This window comes from Neopelma chrysocephalum, unplaced genomic scaffold (assembly GCF_003984885.1).
Source record: "Neopelma chrysocephalum unplaced genomic scaffold, ASM398488v2 Primary Assembly neopelma1_163, whole genome shotgun sequence".
Taxonomy (NCBI): domain Eukaryota; kingdom Metazoa; phylum Chordata; class Aves; order Passeriformes; family Pipridae; genus Neopelma; species Neopelma chrysocephalum.
This window is the reverse complement of record NW_020897825.1, coordinates 39,601-62,328: the sequence shown is the minus strand read 5'-3', so window position 1 is coordinate 62,328 and position 22,728 is coordinate 39,601. Positions and strand designations below refer to the sequence as shown.

Here is a 22,728-nt window from a genome sequence, read left to right as displayed (position 1 = left end):
ACTGGAACAGGGACTGGAATAGGGAGTGGAACAGGGACTGGAATAGGGACTGGAATAGGGACTGGAACAGGATCCCTGTGATTTAAGCCAGAGCTCCAGGAATGCTTGGACGATGCTCTCAGGGACAGGGTGGGATTATTGGTGTGTCTGTGGGATTATTGGGGTGTCTGGGGTAGTCGGGGTGTCTGTGGGATAGTTGGGATGCCTGTGGGATGGTTGGGGTATCTGTGGGATGGTTGAGGTGTCTGGGATTTTTGGGATGTCTGTGGGACTGTTGGGGTGTCTGGGATAGTTGGGCTATCTGTGGGATGGTTGGGGTGCCTGTGGGACTGTTAGGGTGTCTGGGATACTCGGTGTGTCCGTGGGAGCGTTCGTGTGTCCGGGATAGTCGGGGTGTCCGTGCAGTGCCAGGGGTGGGGTGGCCGATCCCGTGTGTCCCTTCCCGGCGCGGCCATTCCCGGTTTGACCCCCGTGCCCCCGCAGGGCTCCGCTCGGATGTGTGTGACCATGCCGGGCCGCGGGCTGCCCCCGGAGGAGCGGGTCCGGCGGCTGATCCAGGCGGGCAGCAGCGTGGAGGTGAACGAGGACATCCCCCCGCGCCGCTACTACCGCTCGGGGGTGGAGATGCTGCGCATGGCGGCCGTGTACGCGGGGGAGGGCAACGCCGAGCACGCCTTCATCCTCTACAACAAGTACATCACGTAAGGGCCGGGCACAGGGGCTGGGCTGGGATGGGCTGGGCTGAAGCTGGGCTGGAGGGGCTGGGCTGGGCTGGGCTCTGGGGGCTGGGCTGGGCTGGGCTAGGCTGGGCTCTGGGGCTGGGCTATGGGCTGGGCTGGCCTGACCTGGGCTAGTCTGGGCTGTGGGGGCTGGGCCAGGCTAGGCTGGGGTCTGGAGCTGGGCTATGGGCTAGGCTGGGCTGGGCTGGGCTGGGCTCTGGAGCTGGACTATGGGCTGGGCTGGGCTGGGCTCTGGGCTAGGCTGGGCCCTGGGCTGGGCTGGGCTGCGCTGAGCTGAGCTGAGGGCTAAGCTGGGCTGGGCTGGGCTCTGGGCTCTGGGCTGGGCCGTGCCCTGGCACTGCCAGGGACCGCTGAGCTGGGAGAGCTCTGCTCCACCCCTCTGGGATTTGGGGTCCCCACAGCTGGTGGGACTGACCCCCAGGGGTCATAAAAGGGATCTTTCCGCTTAGGAAGGGGGATGTGGTCGGGGGGCTCTGACTGTGGGATCTCTTCCTTAGGAAGGAGGATCCGGTTTGGGGCTCCCTTTGCTCTGTTGTGGGGGGTGGGAGCCTGTGGGGGCTTTGGCTGGGGGGGTCCTCTACTCGTTTAGAGAGGGGGAGGGCAGGGGGGCTGTTTTGAGGGACAGGTAGAGCAGGGGGGGCTGTTTTGTGGGGGACAGCCAGGGGGGCTCTTTTGGGGGGTCAGACATGAGGTGACTCCTCATGGTTTCACCTCAAGGTGTGAGACACAAACCCACAGACGCAGCTGACTTGTAAAAGTTCACAGAATCCCAGAATTGTTACTGGTGGAAGGGACCTCTGGGGCTTGGGGTGGACTGACCAGGCAATGTCATAGAGGTGTGAAGTAAAAACCCACAAACTCACTTCACAGAATCCCAGAATTGTTAGGGGTGGAAGGGACCTCTGGGATTTGGGGTCCCACAGCTGGTGGGACAGACCAGGAGATGTCATAAAAGGTGTGAGGCACAAACACACAGAAGCAGCTGACTTGTAAAAGTTCACAGAATCCCAGAATTGTTAGGGGTGGAAGGGACCCTGGGGTTTGGGGTGAACTGACCAGGAATTGTCATAAAAGGTGTGAGGCAAAACCCCACAGAATCTCAGTTCACAGAGTCCAGAATCTCAGAATTGTTAGGGGTGGAAGGGACTTCTGGGATTTGGGGTCCCACAGCTCTCTTGGTGAGCCAGGGAGGGTCTGGAGTTTGGGGTCCCTTGGGTGGGGTGGCTTAGGCACTTTATTTTGAGAGGTGCTGTGGGAATTAGAGGGGGGTTCTGGTCTGGGGACGCTGGGAATTACAGTGTGTGACTGGGGTCTGTTCTCCCCTGGGGAGGACTGTGGGATCTGGCAGGAGAGGTTATTTTGAGGAGGGGACTCAGAGCTCTGGCTGGTGGGACTGACCAGGAGATGTCATAAAGGTGTGAGGCACAAACCCACAGACACAGTTCCCTTCACAGAATCCAGAATCCCAGAATTGTTGGGGGTGGAAGGGACCTCTGGAGATCACCTGGTGCAAACCCCAACCCACCTGGAGCAGGTGACACAGGGACATGTCCAGATGGGTTTGGAAAGGCTCCAGGTGGGTTTGGAATGTCTCCAGAGAGGGAGACTCCACACCCTCCCTGGGCTCTGCCTCCTCCATGGAAAGAAGTTCTTCCTCCTGTTGAGGTGGAACTTGTCGTGGTTCACTTTATGGCTGTTGCTCCTCGTCCTGTTGCTGTGCACCACTGAAAAGTCTGGCACCATCCTCTTGATACCCCTTGCAGATATTTATATGCATTCATGAGATTCCCTTTGGAAAGAGGCTGATCTTGGATTCCTCTGTCCTTCTGGAGACTCCTGTCAGCAGCAGAGGGGTTTTGTCCACCTGTAAGTCAAAGCTTCCAGGTGTTTTATCACCACAGAGGGGCTAAATTGGCCTTGTTTTTCACTAGGTTGGTTGTGACATCATTTGGATTGGCAGGGATCCATCACCAGGAATATCAGTATCTAGTGTCCTGGAAAGGATTGAGGTTGGGTGGTGGTTTCTCTAATAAACCACTTTCAAAGCCTGTTTTACTCTTAGGTTACTACAGCCTTTTACAGCAGGGACTGAGTCCCTCTTTCAGGAGCAGGGACCAGTTGGAGATTTATTTTTACATGTCAGATTTATTTTTACATTTCAGAAGGATTATAATTCTCTCCCAACCCCCTCAAACACAGCAATGCCCTGTTGGTGTTTATGGGGCTGAAAATTGTGATCCTCAGAAAATACCCCAATGTCAGAGTGGCCTGTTCCTGTAGGTTTTTTGGGCAAAATCCTGCCCCTCCCACTCCCACCCAGTGCCCCTGGTGAGGTCTGTGCTGTGCCCACACCGCCTGCTTACCCAGAACATGGTTGGCACCTCCGTGGGCATTTCCCCTCCCTGCCCCTTGTGCAGGTTCCTGCCCCTGAAATCCAACACATTTTTCCCTGATTAGGCTTTTCTTCCCGCCTTGCACTTCCTGAGCTTTTATGGGCATGGGAGCAGGGCCCTGGGAGGCTGCACGGGGAGCTGGGGAGTGTAAAACCCTCGGGAAGGTTTCCAGGCTGGTTACGCAGCTGGGACTGGAGGAGGAACTTTTTAACTAAACAAACTCAAAGCACCTTGGCTGTTTCATCGTAGCTCTGAGAGGTACTGGGGTGGCTCTTTCCAGCAGCTTTCCTGGAATTTTCAGCCTGGGCTGGGCTGCCAGGAGGGTGGAAAACCTTCCCTTGGTGGGATTTCTGCGTTGCTGAGTTTGAGCTGCTGCCCTGGATTGTCCAAAGATATGGACTTAATGTCACCATCTTATTTCCGTAAATGAAGGTGGGAAGCTGAAGCTCAAGCAGTGGGATTGGTGTTCTCTAGATGTCCTGATCCAAAGGGCAAGATCCACATGAGGGCATGTCCTGATCCACTGGGAACTGGAGCCTCTCGTGGACTTGCTCTGCTCTCCCTTTCCTAGGAATGGGACCAGGCTGGGAGAGCTGGGGGGGGTCACCTGGAGCAGAGAAGGCTCCAGGGAGACCTGAGAGCCCCTTCCAGGGCCTGAAGGGGCTCCAAGAGCTGGAGAGGGACTGGGGACAAGGGATGGAGGGATGGGACAAGGGGGAACAGTTGTAAACTCACAGAGGGCAGGGTTAGATGGGATGTTGAGAAGGAATTCCTGGCTGTGAGGGTGGAAAGGGGCTGGGATGGAATTCCCAGAGCAACTGTGGCTGCTCCATCCCTGGAAGTGTCCAAGGCCAGGTTGGAGCAACCTGGGATAGTGGAAAGTGTCCCTGCCCATGGAAGGAGGCAGAACTGGATGAGTTTTAAGGTCCCTTCCAACCCAAGCCATTCCATGATTCCATGGCTATCTCCAGGAATAACCAGGCTGGATTTTAACCCATATCTTGTCACCTGATAAGACTTTCCTTGCCTGTTGTCCTGAGCAGCTTATTTTCCATTGATCTGAGTGGTTGTTTTCCTTGGATCCCCACCAGGAACACTCGGGTCGATTTTGCCAGAGCCAAATATGAAAGAAAAAAGAAATAAGACACAACTTTTGTGTGGTGCTTGGGCTCCTTGGTTTGGTGGTGCTGGGATCAGCTCCGGGGGTGTCACAGGGATTTGGGAGCCGCCAGCTTGGCCTGTGCTCCAGAGCTGGGCTTAAAAATAGCCTGGGCTGGGGCTGCTCGGTGCCAAGCAGCTGCTGCTCCAGTGGACTGGGGAACAGCAGAGGTTTGAACAAGCCCAAAGCTCCTGGAGATGGGAGCTGCAGGTTCTGGTCCTGCCAAACCTCAGTGGGGCTGTTGATGAGACACGTGGGCTGTTCCTGCCCCTCCTCTGCCCCTTCAGCTGCTGCTCCTGCCCCCGAATTTTCCTCTGCTGCCTGAGCCCTCCTCTCCTCCTCCTGCCTGCTTTTTCCCTGCTTCCTGACTTGTGGAAACCCAGCTGTCCCTGGTGGTTTTTCCATCCTCCCCAGCCCCAGCATCTGCTCTTAATCCTCCCTAATTAATCCCTTCCATTTTAATCCACGAGCTCTTGGCAGCGCTCGGGGCCTTGTTGTGTCTCCTCGACACAGTGACCTACTTCACACCACCAGCTGGGAGAGGGACCTTGCTGGGGCTTTGGGGTGGAACCACGGCTTCTCTGGGGCTCCATGGGTGCTGATCCTGCATCCTCACCCTCTCCCTGGCAACCAGGAGCATTCAGGGTGGCAAAAAGTCCTTCCTTCTCCCAGAGGACTGAGGGTTTGGAGCAGCTGGGTTTGTTTACTGCACACGCAGGGGTTTCTCAGAGCCAGGAGTCTCACTCTGTCCCTACTGAGTTTTTCCCTCTTGGCTCTGCTTGGTTCGTGCTGCTCCCTGGGGCACAGTCCAGTCCTCTTATTCCTTGTGCCTGGGAACGAGGCTGCTCTCTGGAGCTGGAGGATCCTTTGGATGCTGGAGCTGTGTGGGAAAAAGCCAGGGAGGAGGGCAGGGATTTGGGGTTAATCCCAAAGCTTTGTGGATGCCCAGAGCCAGGACAGCTCCACTTGCAGGAAACAAGGGCCCAGCCAAGCCCACCCTGAGCTCACCCTGAGCTCAGCCTGAGCACCCTGGCACCACTGGGGACTTGGTCACAGGGTAACTCAGAGTGTCCCAAGCCTGAGCCAGAGGGAGCTGCCCTGTGTTTATGGGCTTTCCCCCTGGTTTTAGTGCCTGCACAACTCTCTCTGCATCTTCACCTCCATGTCCTGCTGAGCTCCATGGAAGGACCTCATTGTGGCCTTCCAGGACTTGAAGAAGGCTTGTGAAAAAGAGGGAGAGGGATTTTTTACATGGGCAGACAGTCATAGGGTAAGGGGGAACAGGAGAGATTTGGGTTGGATATTGCGAAGGAATTCCTCCCTGTGAGGGTGGGGAGGGGCTGGGATGGAATTTCCAGAGAAACTGTGGCTGCCCCTGGATCCCTGGAAGTGTCCAAGGCCAGGTTGGAGCAACCTGGGATAGTGGAAGGTGTCCCTGCCCGTGGCAGGGGGTGGGACTGGATGGGCTTTAAGGTCCCTTCCAACCCAAACCAGTCTGGGATTCTATGAGGGGGAAAACAGTTATCCCATTTGTAGAGGAGCCAAAGTTGAACCTGTTCCCGTGCTGGCAGTGGGATGATGCTGTGATTTCCCTCCCAAAAGCCAGCACAGGAATTCCCCTCCAGCCTGGAACACCTGGGGCTGCTCCAGCTGCAGAGCCCAAAGTTTCCCAGTGCAGCAGCTGGGGATGTTGGGAACTTGCTTTTAGCTCACCTGCAAGTTTTCTCTGTTCAAGGTCTGAGTTGTTACCCTCTGATGAACAGAGTGTCTGTCCCTCTGAGCAGAAGGACAGTGAGCACTGAGTCAGCCGAGTCCTTGCACTGGGACTGAAATCCCGGGATGCTCCGAGGTGTGGGCAGGTGCCCAAGCACCTCCTGAATCACTGCTGTGCCCTTGGTGCTTCAGACCAGCTTATTAATGGTTCTGTTCAAAACAAATGTATTTATCCCTGAGGATCATCTCCAGAGTCCAGGTGGAATTACAGCCTGTGTGAGGTGCTCCCATGGGATTGAACAAGGTCTGTGTGCCGTGAACAGCTCCAAGGGTCGATGGAGGTTTTCCTGCAGGAAGACTGTCCTGATGGGCAGCACAGGACCCAGGGATCTGTACCCCCAAAGTGCCACTGACTGTCTTGTGTCTGTCCCTTCCTGCCATGATCCCAAACCGCAGTTTGTGTCCCGTTTTTCCAGGCTCTTCATTGAGAAGCTGCCGCAGCACCGCGACTACAAAACCGCCGTCATTCCCGAGAAGAGGGAGACGGTCAAAGTAAGTGCTGACATTGCCAGGTCCTGAAGGGAAACATCTTGGCATCACTGACCTTGGGTGCTCATGGCTCTGGCATGGGTGATACACACAAACACTGGCATGGCCAGGCAGTCCTGACCCCTGGGAGTTCAGTTCTGGTCTCCTCTCCAAGACAGACACTGAGGGGCTGGAGGTGTCCAGGGAAGGGAACGGAGCTGGGAAGGGGCTGGAGCAGCAGGAGCAGCTGAGGGAGCTGGGGGGGCTCAGCCTGGAGAAAAGGAGGCTCAGGGGGGACCTTCTGGTTCTGCAACTCCCTGACAGGAGAGGGGAGCTGGGGGGGGGTCAGGCTCTGCTCCCAGGGAACAAGGGACAGGAGGAGAGGGAACGGCCTCAAGTTGTGCCATGGAATGTTTAGGTTGGATATTGGGAAAATTCCTTCCCCAGTAGTGTTGTCCCACTGCCCAGGGCAGTGGTTGAATCAGCATCCCTGGAAGTGTGTAAAACACTTGGATGTGGCACTTGGGGACATGGCAGTGCTGGGGGAAAGGTTGGACTGGATGATCCTGGAGGTATTTTCCTCCTAAACAATTCCATGATTCTCTGAGTTATGGTTTGGGCTCTTTTTACCCTACTGTATTTACACTGGTGTCCAGTTTACCTTCTGTTGAGCACTGGAGTGTCCTTTTTTCCTGTTAAACTCCCTGCTTTTTAAAGACCACATGGCTTTTCCATGCATGGGAGCTGGGTGCTCAACATGGTGAGATTTGCCGGGGAATCCTTGGAGATTCCTCACAGCCACAAGAAGCCACGGCTCCTTTGCTTAGTGCTGCAAAGGCCAGCACTGCTGGGTGATTTTAGGGGTGGTTTTGGGGTTCTTGCAGCTGCTCAGGGCCGGTTTTGTTGGCACTCAGATTTTTCCTGCGTTTCTCCCCCAGAAGCTGAAGGAAGTAGCGTTTCCCAGAGCGGAAGAGCTCAAGCAGGAGCTGCTAAAGAGGTACGCCCAGGACTATGCTAAGTACAAGGAGCAGGAGGTGAGTGAGAGCAGACTGCAGGCCTGTGCTCCCCAGGACACCCTCAGCCACCAAGGGTTTGGGAGAGGGCAATTCTCCAGGGCTCCCTGGGTGCTCGGGAATGTCCATTGTGGGGATCCCCCCCTGCAGCACAGGGCTGGCCCTGCTGCCACTGTAGCTTCATCTGAGTCTCTCTTCGTGGTGCATCCCAAGTTGGGGGTGTTTGGTTGGTTTATTCTCTTTGTCCCAACACAAAACCCAGGTTTTGTGATCCAGAAACCCAACATGGGCAAGGATGTGGGGTTGTGTGGGCAGAGCAGAAACCTCCAGGGTCAGTTTTGCTGCAGACAAGTGTGATTTGGGAGACAGGATAGAGGGAAAACAACCTGGAGTTGTGCTTCTGTGGAAGAGGGAGGGTAAGGCAGAGGTTTTAAGTGCCCTGGTCCAGCTGGCTCTCCTGATGGAAGCGTGGATCTCTGCAAGCTGAAGCTTCCTGCAAGGAATGCTCTTTGGAGAGCCTTTCGAAGCAGCCTGGGATTGCTGAGGGTCTGCAGCACAGAGGCTCCATGTTCCCATCTCTGCTCATGTCCCTTGGGATATTTCTTCTTGGGGAAGGAGGAGGAAGAGTAATTTTCCCCCACTTTGGCTTTGCAGCAGCAGCTGGAGGAGGAGAAGAGCCGGGTGGCCCTGATGAAGCAGCAGCAGGCAGAGCAGGAGCAGTTCCACGCCTTCGAGGAGATGATCCGGCGGCAGGAGCTGGAGAAGGAACGCCTGAGGATAGTGCAGGAGTTTGGGAAGCCAGAGCCAGAGTCTCTGGATGGACCCCTCATCCCTGGAGTGGAAAAGCCTCCGACTGATTTAACCCCAAAGGTTCCAGTGTCTTCAGTTCACCCAGCAAGTCCCTCAGCGGGGACTGTCCCACCCAGACCTCCCGTTGTGGACAGATCTTTGAAGCCCAGTGCTTTGGGGAGCACAGAAACCAGTTAGTACCTCTGGGAACATCCCTATTCCTTGCTGGGGCTGAGCCAAATGTGGCCAGTTTGTCTGGGAGACTCTTGGAATTATCTGCTCCTGGCTCCCTCCCTTCTGGGGGTTTGCTCTTACAAGTCACTGGATGTTGTCCCTGTTGTTCAGTAAAGGTTTGCAGGGCTTGGGAGAACTGTCTCCTCTTGGGAATGCACTCTCCATGCTTTTCCAGCCCAGTCTTTCTGCTGTTCCAGACTCTCCAGCCTATTTGCCTTTCCTTGATCCAAGCACTTCTTGGAGATTTGGGTTTAATTCCTGGCTGGGGATTGAATCCTCCTCCTGACCAAATCCTGCCAAACACAGCTCAAAATACTCATCCAGACATGTCCAGTGACTGGTTCTTGCCCAGTGACACATCCTACCTTAAATAACATGCCATGAGTGTGTGTGGTTTTGTTTTTACTAACAAACAAAAGACTCATTTTTGACACCCTGCTGAAGGATTCTTCCCCTCTCTGTTCTGAAGGAGGTGGTGCCTGTCCTTTATCAGTGGGGTGGTGCCTGTCCTTTATCAGTGTCCCAGTGACACATTTATCTCTTGGTGCCACTGGAGGGGCAGAGCCAGAGCAGTCCACCCTTCCAGGTGCATTTTTTCAGTCTCATCCCTTCAGGGCCTGCCCTGAGGGACCATTTCTGCTCCCCTGGTTGTGTCTCACTGTGCTCCCGTTCCCCACAGGTGCAGGAGTGGATGTCCTTCGCCAGGTCATTGTCCCCAGGGAGCTGTGCCACAAATTCCTCCAGCTGGCTGATGCCAACACGGTGCGGGGTGTGGAGACCTGTGGGATCCTCTGTGGGAAGCTGGTAAGGGGACAATCCATCAGGAGACCTTGGAGTGGCACAGGGGTTGTTTGTCACAGCACCACCGCTTTGGAAATGGCTGCAGGACCCTGATCTTTGTCCTGCAATTCTCTAGTGCAGTTTCAGGCTTCCCTGTGAGCATTAGGGATGATCTGCCTCTCCTTTTCCGGGCTTTTAGGTCAGGATTTCCTCACCCTGGCACTCAGTGCCAAGCAGAGTCCCCACTGGGCTTCCTCTCTGTGTACCTGCCACAAGCACTGGGGACAGTCCTGGGGACAGGAGCTCCAGGGACTTGTCCTTTGGGTGCCAGCAGGACTGGGGTGTCCCAGCTGGTGATTTCACCCACACAGGGCTGACAGGACACTGTTCTCCCCGGGAGTTTTCGTGTCCAGGTTTTGTTGGCAGCTCCAGCCCTGAGTCACTCGCAGGGGTTTGCTTTGAAATGGAGCTGTTTGAAGTAGCAACTTCCTGCCATCCAGCTGCTTCCAGACACTGGGGATTATTTAGGGATGAGGCATCATCTTGAGTTGCTTCAGTGGGTGTTCTCTGAGCTGTTGTGGGTGCTCTGCACAGCAGGGAAAATGAAATAGGAAGAAAACCCTGCGACTCCTTTGTCAGTAACTGGGAGTTGCACCTGTGTGGTGCGTGGGCTTCTTGAGGAGAAGTTCCCAAAACTTAAGGAATTCTCTCGGCTCCCTGTTTCCTGCTGGGGGGGTGTCTGGGGGTGCCTGTGCTCCCTCTGATCCCCCTGTGCTGCCCCTGCCCTGCAGATGAGGAATGAGTTCACCATAACCCACGTGATCGTGCCCAAGCAACACGGGGGCCCCGACTACTGCAACACTGAGAATGAGGAGGAGCTGTTCCTGATCCAGGACCAGCACGGCCTCGTCACCCTGGGCTGGATCCACGTGAGTGCCTCCTGCCCCTGCCTGCAGCCTGGAGGGAAAGGGCTGGTGGAGCAGGGCTGGGGGAGGAGAAGTTACAGGAGGAGATGAGGTGGAGTGGGCAGCAGCCTCTGGATGGGTTTCTCACCTCTGGTTTGGTTTCTCCCTCTGGTTGGATCTCTTGCCTCTGGGTGGATTTCTCCCCCTGGTTGAGTTTCTCCCCCCAGTTGGATTTCATAGAATCATAGAATAGGTTGGGTTGGAAAAGACCTCCAAGATCATCAAGTCCAACCCCTGATCCAACTCCAATTACTATATCATGGCACTAAGGGCCACGTCCAATCTCTTTTTAAAAACCTCCAGGGATGGTGAATCCACCACCTCTCTGGGTAGGCCGTTCCAATGCCTGATAACCCTCTCTGTAAAGAATTTCTCCCTCTGATTTTGATTTCTCTCTCTAGTTGGGTTTCTCCCTCTGGTACAGTCTCATTCACTACTCTACTGGAGAAATCCTGGCCTGTTTTACATTTGAGTCCCTTCTCAAAGCATCAGGCCCTTTGAAAAGGAGAGGGCAGGGTTAGATGGGATACTGGGAAGAAATTCTTCCCTGAGAAGGTGGGGAGGCCTGGCACAAGTTACCCAGAGAAAACTTTAGAGCTCCTTCCAGGGCCTAAAGGGGCTCCAGAGCTGGAGAGGGAGTTGGGACAAGGGATGGAGGGACAGGACAAGGGGGAATGGCTTCCACTGCCAGAGGGGAGGACTAGATTAGATATTAAGAAGACATTCTTGGCTGTGAGGGTGGTCAGGCCCTGGCACAGGTTGCCCAGAGAAGCTGTGGCTGCCCCTGGATCCCTGGAAGTGTCCAAGGCCAGGTTGGAGCAACGTGGGATAGTGGAAGGTGTCCCTGCCTTCCTGAGGGTGGAACTGGGTGATCTTTAAGATCCCTTCCAACCCAACCCAGTCTGGATCTGTGCACGTGGGATCCTGGACATGCAGCTCATGTGTCCTCCAGCTAAAATCCAACTCCAGAGGCCCCGTCAGGGCATCCCAAGCCCTCCTGCTGCAGGGACACCTCTCCCATGTTCTATCTCTGGAGTGGTGCTGCTGTTGAGGCAGCTGTGCTGTGGGATGTGCCAGTTCCAGATTCCTCCCTGGCTGCAGCAATTCCCTGCTGTCCCCACGGAGCCCTTGGCAGTCGGATCCGTGCCAAGGAAAACATTTGGAGCTGCTGAGTAATCTCTCGAAAGCAGCTGCTGCCTCACAGCCTTGGACAGGGGAATGTGCTGCCTGTGCCTGATCCCTGAGGGGGCAGCTCTGCCCTGCCAGCCCTGTCACACCCAGGGACCCTCTGGAATTCCTGTGCCCCTTCTGCTGGCCTTGGCAACAAAACCCTCACCAGCAAAAGGAGCAGGAGCTTCCAGCAGGAGTTTGGGTGTGAAATCCAGCTGCTGTGGTGGCTGTCAGGGATCATACAGCCCTCTGGGATGGGATATCCTGAAGTGCCAGGGCAGGATGGGGTGTGCTGGTGCTGCTGCACTTGAGAAAGGTGTGAATTCCCTGCAAGGACAGTGTTGGCCCTGAAAGTGGGACTTTTTCATGCAATAGGACAGGAATGTAGAGCTCCTTTTGTACTTCAAATGGAAAAGAGGAGCAGGTGTTTTAACACAGTCCAAAAAAAAATGGGGGGGCTACAAGAGAGCTGGAGAGGGAATTTTGGCAAGAGCATGGAATGATGTGATAGGACAAGGGGGAATGGCTTCCCACTGCCAGAGGGCAGGGTTAGATGGGATATTGGGAAGGAATTGTTGGCTGTGAGGGTGGTGAGGGGCTGGGATGGAATTCCCAGAGGAGCTGTGGCTGCCCCTGCATCCCTGGAAGTGTCCAAGGCCAGGTTGGATGGGGCTTGGAGCACCCTGAGCTAGTGGAAGGTGTCCCTGGATGGAATGGGATGATATTTAGGGTCCCTTCCAACCCAAACCATTCTGGGATTCTACACAAACCCCTCTTAGTGTGTCCCCTGTGCCATCCCAGGAGCTGTGTCTCCTCTGTTACAGCCTTCCTTTGGCAGACACAATCCCTTGGAACCATTTTCCTAAGCCTCCTGTGACTCCTGTCCGTGTGTTGCCTGTTCCAGACCCATCCCACACAAACAGCCTTCCTGTCCAGCGTGGACCTGCACACCCACTGCTCCTACCAGCTGATGCTGCCAGAGTCCATCGCCATCGTGTGCTCTCCCAAGTACCAGGAGTGAGTATGGACACCCAGGGATGGGGATGGACACCAGGAGTGAGTGTGGACACCAGGATGTGGAGTGGGGAAGGCCTTTCCTTCTGCCTGGGCTGTTTTACCACAGCCTTCCTCTCTCGGGTTCCTGGTGTGGAGATAAAATGCCAGGTCACACACGTGGGACTCCACAGCTCTTCTGAGCTGGATCGGGATCGGGATCAGGATCGGGATCAGGATCAGGATCAGGGGGTTGGGTCTGGGCAATGGTTGCCCACCTGTGACAGGAGGGTGATCTGCAGCCCTGGGACTGGGAAGAGGAGTGTCCCAGGAGGAGAGGTATCCCAGGAAGAGGGGTGTCCTGGGAATGGGGATGTCCCAGGAAAGGAGGTGTCCCAGGTGGGGATGTCCCAAGAAGGGGGTCTCCCAGATGGGGGTGTCCTGGGAAGAGGAGTGTCCCAGACAGAAGGGTGTCCCGGGAGGAGGGTTATCCTGGGAAGAGGGGTGTCCTGGGAAGAGGGGTGTCTCAGGAAGAGGGATGTCCCAGAAGGGGGTTTTCCCATTCAGAGGGGTGTCCTGGGAAGAGAGGTGTCCCAGAAAGGGGGAGTGTCCCAGAAAGGGGGGGTGTCCCAGGAAGAGATGTCCCAGACAGAGTGGTGTCCCTCAGCCTCAATCTCTGCCCCTGCCCGAGATGAGCTGCCCCAAAGGTGTTCTGTGAGGGCCAGAGGATGTGGCTGTCCCTGCAGAGGTTGCAGAGGTGGAGCCACAGGAGCTCCCTGTGCTCCTGGGTGTGTTCCCTTCTCCAGGACGGGGTTTTTCCGGCTGACGGAGCACGGCCTGGAGGAGATCTCGTCCTGCCGCCAGAAAGGCTTCCACCCGCACCCCAAAGACCCCCCTCTCTTCACGGTGAGTCCCCCCAGGCACTGGGGGCTGTAGGGTGGGGAGTTGGTGTGTTTGACCCTTCACTGGAGTTAAATCCGTGTGGGATGCTGGGCTGTGACAGGAGAGGAGGCTCAGCCTGGCAGGGGCCGGTCTCCGATTCCCAGGGTGGAGGTGCAGGAGCTTCCCAACGTTTTACACGGCTTGGAGGAGTGATGGGGAGCTCCTCCCTGCAGGAACAGGGGGAGGCAGCACAAAGGGGTGTGTTTGGGAGAGGGATCTGTGTCTGTGTCCTGCTGTGGTCACTGTGTGATCCAAGGAACGGCTCCAAGGGCTGTTCTGGGAAGGGCTCTGCCTGCAGCTCGTGTCACCTGAGCTGTGGGAACATCTGAATAACCCCCTGTCCCCTCTCTTTCTCTCTCCCAGACCTGCAGTCACGTGTCAGTGGTGGAGAGGGACGTTGTCCTGATGGATCTCCGATAAACCTCCTGCCTTATCCTCTCACAGGAACCTCCCGCCTTCCTCTCAGCCTTAGGGATTGGTTTGCTCCCTCCTGTAGCAGATGATTCCCACCGTGTAGCGATCCCTCCCCTCTCTCCCCCAGTGCTGGTGGGATTTCCAGTGGAATCACATCCCTGACCTCCTTGGGAGCACGTGGAGCCTCAGTGCCTGGAGCCTGCTGAGGTCCAAGGTGTGGGGAAAAGCCAGCTGGGAATTCAGAGGCAGGAGCCAACACTAAAGCAGTTTTTAACACTCTAATCCGTGGCTGGAACGGCCTCCTGGGGAGGTTCCCCGTGATTTGCTGCAACCACAAGGTGTGGAAACCTCTTCAAGTGCTTTTGGGACTTGCCCAAATTAACCCATGCCCCGTGTTGTCCCTCTCTGCGGGTCGCTGTGGGCTTAGAGCAGCTTCCAGGAGTAGATAAACCTTTCCTGTAGTTTAAGATTAAACCCTCCTGACCCCTCTCCCCCCTCACGAGCTCAGCCCCGCCGAGCTGAGCCACTCCTGCTTCCTGGTACTCGGATCTTTGCCTGGGGAGAGAGGGGACTCAGCTCCTTTGGGATCCCCATTTCAGGGATGAAGGTGCCTGGACGGGGCACAGCTTTGCAGGATCTCCCTCATCCCAGCAGTGTTTAGGGGTGTCTGGTGACTTTATTCCCTTTCCTGGCTCTGGGATCCTCTCGGCCCGTGGTGTTACTGTGGAGGAGCACTGGGTGTCCCAGCCGCCATCACTGCTCCCAGATGGAATTCCAGCTGCTCTGGCCACTTCCATCCTCCAAGATCCCACAGCCTGATTGCCTCTGAGCTTCCCAGAGCAGCTGGAAGCCCATCCTTGCCAAACCCAAGCTCTCCGTGACGTCGCTGCCGTGCGGTGCCGCCGGATCCTGCTCCGAGGGGCTTTAGTCAGATGCCAAGCAGAGAATTCCCTTCCCTGTGCTCCAGGCCGAGCCTCCACCCTCACTGGGTTGGAACCAGCAGAATTCCAAGGTGGAAGGCAGCTGGGCTCGGGGCTGAGCGTGACCCACACCCCCACACCCTGCAGAGGGATGGTCGGCACATGGCTGTGCAAGGGATGGGGGAGGCTGGAGCTGCCTTCCCACCTGGCATGAAAACATCCATGTCCTCGTGTCCTCGTGCATCCAACACCCCTCAGTGTTCCGGTGAACACACATGGATCACATTATCTGGGCTGGGTCTCTTGTGCCACTTGTTTTCTTTGAGCTCCCCCGGTGGGTTGGGGGGTCTGGCGGGGGGGGATCCATTTGTTTGGGGGTTGGGGTGTGTTTGCAGCAGCTCCTGCGTGACAAAGGGCTGCTCCCAGCTTTTCCAAAGCCAGCTTTGGGAACAGGGAGGCGGGAGGGAAGCAGGGAGCCTTCAGGACATCTGGGGGAACTCGTTCTCAGACCTAATTAATTTGAACCATGCTCGAGAGGGGGTTGCAGTTCAGTGTGGGATTGTTTGTCCCATAGCACGGAGCAGCTCCCCCAGAACATTGCAGGGACATGAGGTGGGAAATCCCATCTTTCCAAGCAGCAATTCCTTCAGTTTGGTGGGGAAGGAATTTATCCCAACTCCACATCCCTCGAGGTCTCAGGTCTGAGCTGCCTTGAGCACCTGCCAGAGAGTGGAGCTGGTGGCACTTCAGCACTTTTGTGTCATCCCAGTGACAGATAAACCTTCACAGGGAATATTCCACATTCCTCAGAGCAGGAAGGGCCCAGTTCCCCAGTCAGGGCTCAGCTCCCACCTCACTCCCAGCCCTGCTCCCCGAGCTCCTGGCTTTTCCATCACGTTTTTTCTCTTGGAGTCCCTGAGCCATCAGTTTGTGTGTCGGGATGGATGTCGATAACCTGGTCCCACCAACCCACCCTGGCTCTCCAGCTGTGCCAGATGTGATTGTTCCACCTTAAAATCACCCAAAACGGGGTTGGATTTGGGAAGAGTTGACCCCAAACACTTTGTAGGAAGGGTTTGGTGTCTGTAACTCGTGGATTGAGTGTCTGGGGTGTTCCTGCAGGCAGGGAGTGATGTTTATCTCTGCCTCAGGATGAGAACAGACCCAGATCCCTCTGATCGTGCCTCTTTTCCCCGGTTTGCCCATCCCCGGCAGCATCCCGGGAGGTTCCAGCCATGACCGTTCCCTCGAGGGAGGTGCCGGGGGCCGGACCGAGCGCCGGGAGTTTTGAAATCCAGCGGCAAAGCCGGGCTTGCCCCCTGCTCGTCCCGCGTCCGTCCCGTGGGATGCCTGGCGTTCCTGAGAGCATCCCGGGCCGCCGGCGGCTCCATTGGCTGCGGGGGCGAACGTTGCCTTTTTAGGCTGCGCGTGGGCTCCGCTCGGGGCTGCGCTGCCTCGGGCCGGGCCTTCCCTTCCCGCAGGGATCCCGCAGGGATGGGCGGCCCGGAGCCGACCCGCGTGTCCCCACAAATCCCGCGGGGGAGGAGTGATGGGACTTGGAGCTGCCGAGCGGGGCCGGGGGTTGATGCTCCGCGCTTGCACCAGCCCGGGATTCAGGGGTGTCTCTGAGGTTTTGGGTTTCTTGCACCAGCCCGGGATTCAGAGGTGTCTCTGAGGTTTTGGGTTTCTTGCACCAGCCCGGGATTCAGGGGTGTCTCTGAGGTTTTGGGTTTCTTGCACCAGCCCGGGATTCAGGGCTGTCTCTGAGATTTTGGGTTTCTTGCACCAGCCCGGGGTTCAGGGGTGTCTCTGAGGTTTTGGGTTTATCCCCCCACCTTGGAATGCGATGGAGTCCTGCCACCAGCCCCTGGCACAGCCGTACCCCCTCCACGTTGGTTCTCTCCAGCCTCTGCCTCCATCCAACCCCTTTTCCCACCCCCACTGCTGGGTTTGGGGTTAATTTTTTGTAAGGTGGTTTTGGGGTTTTTTTTAACAGCCTTTCTCCTCAGTGACCTCATGTCTGGCAGGGTCCCCAGGGATCCAGGGTGGGATGTGAGGCAGCAGAAGGACCCCGGGGCAGAGGGTTTGGGGGGGGGACACCAAGTACATGGCCAGGGGACGAATCCAGCCTGAGATTTCCCGGGGAAAGGGAATAACCAGGACAGAGCCATCCCTGGGGGACATTGGAGGTGTGAACAGGCTGGGAATGGTGGGGAGACATCGTGTCCCATGGAGTGACAGCCCTGAGTCTGCTCCCTCCTTCAGGACAGAGCCATACCTGGGGAATGTTGGAGGTGTAAAGAGTCTGGAGTGCTGGGGGGACACCGTGTTCCATGGAGTGACAGCCCTGAGTCTGCTCCTTCCCCCCAGAACAGAGCCATCCCTGGGGGGCATGGAAGGTGTGAGCAGTCTGGAGTGGTGGGGGGAGGCACTGTGTCCGTGGGGTGACAGCCCAGATTCTGCTCCCTCCCTCCAGGACAGAGCTGTCCCTACGGGATGTTAAAGCTGTGAACAAGCTGGAGGGACACCATGTCCCTGCCCTGCCCCACAGGGTGACAGCCCAGAGTCCTCTCCCTGCAGGACCATGGGGGACACAGGACCTTTGGATCCCTTGGTGGTGGTGGGACCTGCAGCTCCTTCCCCTGCTCCAGTGCCGGGATGTCCCTGAGCACAGGGAGCATCTCAAACCCCCCGGCCTCAGTTTCCCCTTGTGCCCCCCGAGCTCCGGGTGGTGGTTCCTGGGCACCTCTCCTGCCTCCCCTGGGTGTTCCAGAGAGCTCCCGGTGCGGGCCCATTGCCCTTAAAAAGGCAGCAGGAGTTTGGGAGCTGCTGGTTGGCCTCTGCCAGGGCCACGGGCCTGGCGGCTCCAATCCTGCTGCCAAGGGCTGGGGGTGGCTGCGGCCCCCCCGGGCTGTGTCCAGGCAGGGGGGCCAGGGACCAGCACCCACAGAGCCCCGTGGAGGCTCCAGGCTCATCCCACCTCCCAGATCCTCCTGGGGGCACCCACAGTGTGGGGCTGGGATTTGGACTCACAACTCCTGGCCTGGCTCAGGCTGAGGATTTGGGGAATTGAGGGGCTTTGGGACACCAAAAGCCCAAAAATGGGGGCGGAGAGAGAGAAAACCACAAGGAGAGGCATCTCCAAAGCGCAGAATTCCAGAGATCCCGGGGAGCTGAGGCTGGGAGGAGGCGATGCACTGACCCAGGGCCTTTCCAGCAGTGCCAAATTCCCATCCCCGCTCCGGGGTGTCCCCACGGCAGAGCCCCCACACCCACCTCCCCAGGGTGGGGTTTCTCCATGCTCTCCCCGGGAACTGGAGTTACTTCCACCTCCCTTTTCCGAGCCTGTCACTTATAAGGACTTGTGTCTCACTTGTTTATCGGAGCGGAGCATAAAAGGAACAGACTCACAACTGGGCCGTTGCCTCCCAAAGCATCCCCACATACATTTTTCCTACAATAATTAAAGTGCTGGGTCCTACCACCAGCCCGAGGTCAATTTAATGAAATAAAACACCTTATATGGCCATATGGCCAACACACCATCACTGAGCCTATTTAGGGTCTTTGTTTAGAGAGGATCCGCCTCTGAGGTTCCTCGGGCTCGCTGGTATTTATACCCACGGCACAGCGGGGCTCGGTCCCAGAGGAAAGGAGCTCTCGCCTCTGCGGTGAGTACTGCCCTGCCCTGCCCTGCTTCCCAGCTCCTGGGAGGAGAGGGGAAGGAATAACACCCCGGGGGGGTTTTGGGGTGCCCCAGCCTTTATGGGGCGGCCCCAGCTCAGTTTGCGTGGCACAGAGGGGGTGCCAACCCCGGGGGCTTCCCGGAGGTGACAAGAGCTGGGCTGCAGCCAAGGCGGGTTGTGCTCTTCCAGAAATCCCTGGGATTTGGGATTTTTTGCTTTCTGGGCTGAGGCCCAAGGCAGGTTGTGCTCTTCCAGAAATCCCTGGGATTTGGGGATTTTTGCTTCCTGGGCTCCTGCGAGGTTTTTGCTGCTTCCCTCTGGATTTGGGGGCGCATCCCCCAGTGTAGGGGAGCCCCCAGGAAGGGCTGGGTTTTTTCCCATTTTTGGGAGCAGATGCAGCAGGAGGCTGCTGAGACAGAACCGGATGAGGGGGCATCACCTGACACCCCTCTGCCCGCTTTTGGGGGGCACCAGCTGGGCTTGGCAACACCAGAGCTCCCCGGGGGGGGCTTTGGCACCGATTTTGGGCACCAGCTGGAGAAGGATGGAGAAGCAGCACCAGCATGGAGCAGCACACGGGGAATGAGCATCACCCCACTCCTAGCATCACCACGCTGGGGTCAGATGGGTGGCCAGCCCTCGGCACAGCCCACAGAGGACTTTGTGAGACTGCCCATTCCCAAGGACTCCAACCCTTCCAACCCCAAAGCTGGATGCGGTGCCGCGGGATAATCCCCTCCCCCGTTCACCCTTAACGCCGTTTCCCCCCCGGCCCCAGCTTTTCCCCCAGGTCCCCCCTGAGCACCAACCACTCCCGGCCCCACCATGTGCGAGGAGGAAACCACCGCCCTGGTCTGCGACAACGGCTCCGGCCTCTGCAAGGCCGGCTTTGCCGGCGACGACGCCCCGCGCGCCGTCTTCCCCTCCATCGTGGGGCGGCCCCGGCACCAGGTGGGTACCCAGGGGGGTGAGGGGCAGCCCCCACCCCCTGCTTCAACCCCTGCAATGAGGGTAACGAGGCCTCGTCTCTCCTGCTGGCGTTAGGGTGTCATGGTGGGCATGGGGCAGAAGGACAGTTACGTGGGCGACGAGGCGCAGAGCAAGAGGGGCATCCTCACGCTCAAGTACCCCATTGAGCACGGCATCATCACCAACTGGGATGACATGGAGAAGGTGAGACCCCCCCCAGCCCTGGGATGGGGAGAGGGCACCAGTCCCAGCTTGGGTGAGGCCCCAATTGTCCTTTGCCTGCCGTAGATCTGGCACCACTCCTTCTACAACGAGCTGCGCGTGGCCCCCGAGGAGCACCCGACCCTGCTCACCGAGGCCCCCCTCAACCCCAAGGCCAACCGGGAGAAGATGACGCAGGTGAGGTGCTGAGGGTCCCCCGGGGATGGGGACGGACACAGAATCCGCAGGAAGGGCTGGGGGGTTTGGGGGTTGGGTGGGGTGGAGGAGCAGGCGGTGGGGGCAGTTTGGTGTGGGATAAGGGCAGAGATCCTGGTGGGAAGTTCACTTGGTTATGTAGCCCCAGGGGTCTCTCCAGAGCGTGGCCCTGTGGGATTTGCCACACAAGGCGCTGCCCCACATGTTGTCCACGCCATGCACAGCCCCACATGACTCCAATGCAGTGACTCACATTTCCATGGGATGCGTTGACCCACGTTTTCCCACACCACACACCCACTCACGTGTTTTCCACGCATTTTCCATGATCCACTTGTTCTGTTCAATGCACTGACCCCCATATCCATGCAACCCAACCATCCACCTGTTTTTCCATGCAACGCAACCATCCCTGTGTTTTTCCATGCATTGCACTGACCCACATGTCCGTGCCATCCAACCATCCACCTGTTTTTCCATGCTGTGCAACCGTCCCTGTGTTTTTCCATGCAGTGCCCTGACCCTGGGAAGGCAAAGCCCCTGTGGGTCAGGGTGGGATGTGCTGGGGACCCCCGTGCTCCCCCCTAACCCTCTCTCTCTCCCTCCCAGATCATGTTTGAAACCTTCAACGTCCCCGCCATGTACGTCGCCATCCAGGCCGTCCTCTCCCTCTACGCCTCCGGCCGCACGACCGGTGAGTCGGACACACATTTCCCTGGGGTTTATCTGTGATGGGGAAGGCACCAAACCACCTTGGAGCCCCCTCCCTCACTTCCCTTCCCTCCCCAGGCATCGTCCTGGACTCCGGGGACGGCGTCACCCACAACGTGCCCATCTACGAGGGCTACGCGCTGCCCCACGCCATCATGCGCCTGGACCTGGCCGGGCGGGACCTCACCGACTACCTCATGAAGATCCTCACCGAGAGGGGCTACTCCTTCGTCACCACCGGTACGGGGTCAGGGAGGGGCGTTATGGGGCCACGGGGACCCTGCGGTGCCGCGGTGGCACCGGGTTGAGCCCCTCGGCCGTCGCCTCCTGCAGCCGAGCGGGAAATCGTGAGGGACATCAAGGAGAAGCTCTGCTACGTGGCCCTGGACTTCGAGAATGAGATGGCCACGGCCGCCTCCTCCTCCTCTCTGGAGAAGAGCTACGAGCTCCCCGACGGGCAGGTCATCACCATCGGCAACGAGCGCTTCCGCTGCCCCGAGACCCTCTTCCAGCCCTCTTTCATTGGTGAGCCCACCCCCCAATTCCTGGTGGTCACTCTGCATCCCCACCACCCCAAACAGCTCCTCTGGGTGCCCCGCAGAGGCGTTTTGGGGCTTTCCCAAGCGCTTTGCACCCCAAATGGTGGGACAAACCCCAAACAGCTCCTGTGGGTGCCCCGTAGAGGCGTTTTGGGGCTCCCCTAAACGGTGGGACAAACCCATGGGTGGCTCTTTTGGGATGCCCGGAGGAGACAGGTGTGGGAGGGGGGTCAGGGTGCTGACACAGCCCCCTCCCACCCCCAGGCATGGAATCGGCCGGGATCCACGAGACCACCTACAACTCCATCATGAAGTGTGACATCGACATCCGCAAGGATCTCTACGCCAACAACGTGCTGTCGGGCGGCACCACCATGTACCCCGGCATCGCCGACCGCATGCAGAAGGAGATCACAGCGCTGGCCCCCAGCACCATGAAGATCAAAGTAGGTCCTGGGGGGGCAAATTGTGGCCACCAACACAATGGGATGAGGTTCAACAAGGCCAAGGGCGGGTCCTGCCCTTTGGCCACAACAACCCCCGGCAGCCCCACGGGCTGGGACAGAGTGGGGGGACAGAAAGGGCCCTGGGGGGACTGACTGACAGCAGCTGAACATGAGCCAGGGGGGCCCAGGGGGGCAAGAGGCCAATGGAGCCTGGCCTGGCTCAGGAATAGTGTGGCAGCAGGAGCAGGGCAGGGATTGTGCCCCTGCACTGGGCACTGGGGAGGCCACAGCTCGAGTGCTGTGCCCAGCTCTGGGCCCTCAGGTTGGGAAGGATGTTGAGGGGCTGGAGCAGGGGCAGAGAAGGGCCACGAGGCTGGGGAAGGGTGTGGAGCACAAGTGCTGTGAGGAGCAGCTGAGGGAGCTGGGGGGGCTCAGCCTGGACAGGAGGAGGCTCAGGGGAGACCTTCTCACTCTCTGCAACTCCCTGACAGGAGGGGGGAGCCGGGGGGGGTCGGGCTCTGCTCCCAGGAACCAGCAGTAGGACAAGAGGGCACAGCCTGGAGCTGCCCCAGGGCAGGTTTGGGTTGGCCATGGGGAAGAAGTTCTTCCCAGAGAGAGGGATCAGCCCTTGGAATGGGCTGCCCAGGGAGGGGGTGGAGTCCCCGTCCCTGGAGGTGTTTAAGCAGAGCCTGGATGTGGCATCAGTGCCATGGTGGGGGTGACAAGGTGGGGTTGGGTCACAGGTTGGACTCGATGATCCCAGAGGTCTTTTCCAACCTCAGTGGTTCCGTGAGTCCTGTCCCAGTGCCGGTTGGGGGTTGGATCCAGGGTTTACCCTGATGTCTCCTGTCCCCACAGATCATCGCACCCCCGGAGCGCAAGTACTCGGTGTGGATTGGCGGCTCCATCCTGGCGTCCCTCTCCACCTTCCAGCAGATGTGGATCAGCAAACCCGAGTATGACGAGGCCGGACCCTCCATCGTCCACCGAAAATGCTTCTAAGCCCCCTCCCCACCCTGTGGTGGCCACCCTGGCCCGGGCTGGGGGGCCCCACTCCTCCTCCTCAGCCCCCGCTGCTCCTCCCCCCCCTCCACTGCGCATTAAAAAGCCTTTTCTCCAGGATCCGCCCCTTCTCTGGGAGATTTGGGGGTGGGGGGTGACAAGGGCATCAGGGGGAGCTGAGAGTAACAAGGGGAGGGCTGGGGGA

General features: G+C 57.9%; 2 protein-coding genes across 4 annotated transcripts in view; both read left to right on the top strand.

Annotated features, from left to right (window-relative positions):
* The window catches only part of STAMBP (STAM binding protein), an 18,709-nt gene extending 3,666 nt beyond the window's left edge, over positions 1-15,043 (top strand). Inside the window, exons 2-10 of one of the 2 annotated variants that reach the window (XM_027701566.1) lie at positions 485-701; positions 6,482-6,557; positions 7,472-7,567; positions 8,204-8,528; positions 9,249-9,373; positions 10,141-10,278; positions 12,389-12,501; positions 13,284-13,383; positions 13,783-15,043. In XM_027701566.1, coding sequence (XP_027557367.1) covers positions 496-701; positions 6,482-6,557; positions 7,472-7,567; positions 8,204-8,528; positions 9,249-9,373; positions 10,141-10,278; positions 12,389-12,501; positions 13,284-13,383; positions 13,783-13,839 — 1,236 coding nt within the window. In that variant the 5' untranslated portion in view covers positions 485-495 and the 3' untranslated portion in view covers positions 13,840-15,043. Of the gene's footprint in view, positions 1-484; positions 702-6,481; positions 6,558-7,471; positions 7,568-8,200; positions 8,529-9,248; positions 9,374-10,140; positions 10,279-12,388; positions 12,502-13,283; positions 13,384-13,782 lie in introns of both variants that reach the window. The other variant, XM_027701564.1, reaches the window with a different exon arrangement.
* ACTG2 (actin, gamma 2, smooth muscle, enteric) lies at positions 11,757-22,643 on the top strand. 2 transcript variants are annotated; one of them, XM_027701567.1, is made up of 11 exons: positions 11,757-11,771; positions 16,235-16,383; positions 16,568-18,424; positions 19,218-19,390; positions 19,484-19,612; positions 19,697-19,807; positions 20,435-20,519; positions 20,615-20,776; positions 20,870-21,061; positions 21,340-21,521; positions 22,380-22,643. In XM_027701567.1, the coding sequence occupies exons 4-11, from the start codon at positions 19,265-19,267 to the stop codon at positions 22,521-22,523; spliced, it is 1,131 nt and encodes a 376-aa protein (XP_027557368.1). In that variant the 5' UTR covers positions 11,757-11,771; positions 16,235-16,383; positions 16,568-18,424; positions 19,218-19,264; the 3' UTR covers positions 22,524-22,643. The 2 variants fall into 2 exon arrangements, with proteins under 2 accessions (XP_027557368.1, XP_027557369.1); XM_027701568.1 differs by lacking the exons at positions 11,757-11,771; positions 16,235-16,383 and having other exon boundaries at positions 16,560-18,424; positions 22,380-22,640.
* Positions 22,644-22,728: the final 85 nt, after the last annotated feature.

Coding starts and splice junctions, on each gene's coding strand:
- ACTG2 (XM_027701567.1), top strand. CDS start 19,265: ATGTGCGAGGAGGAAACCACCGCCCTGGTCTGCGACAACGGCTCCGGC. Junction 19,808..20,434: donor ACCGGGAGAAGATGACGCAG/GTGAGGTGCTGA, acceptor TCTCCCTCCCAG/ATCATGTTTGAAACCTTCAA. Junction 20,777..20,869: donor CTACTCCTTCGTCACCACCG/GTACGGGGTCAG, acceptor CGCCTCCTGCAG/CCGAGCGGGAAATCGTGAGG.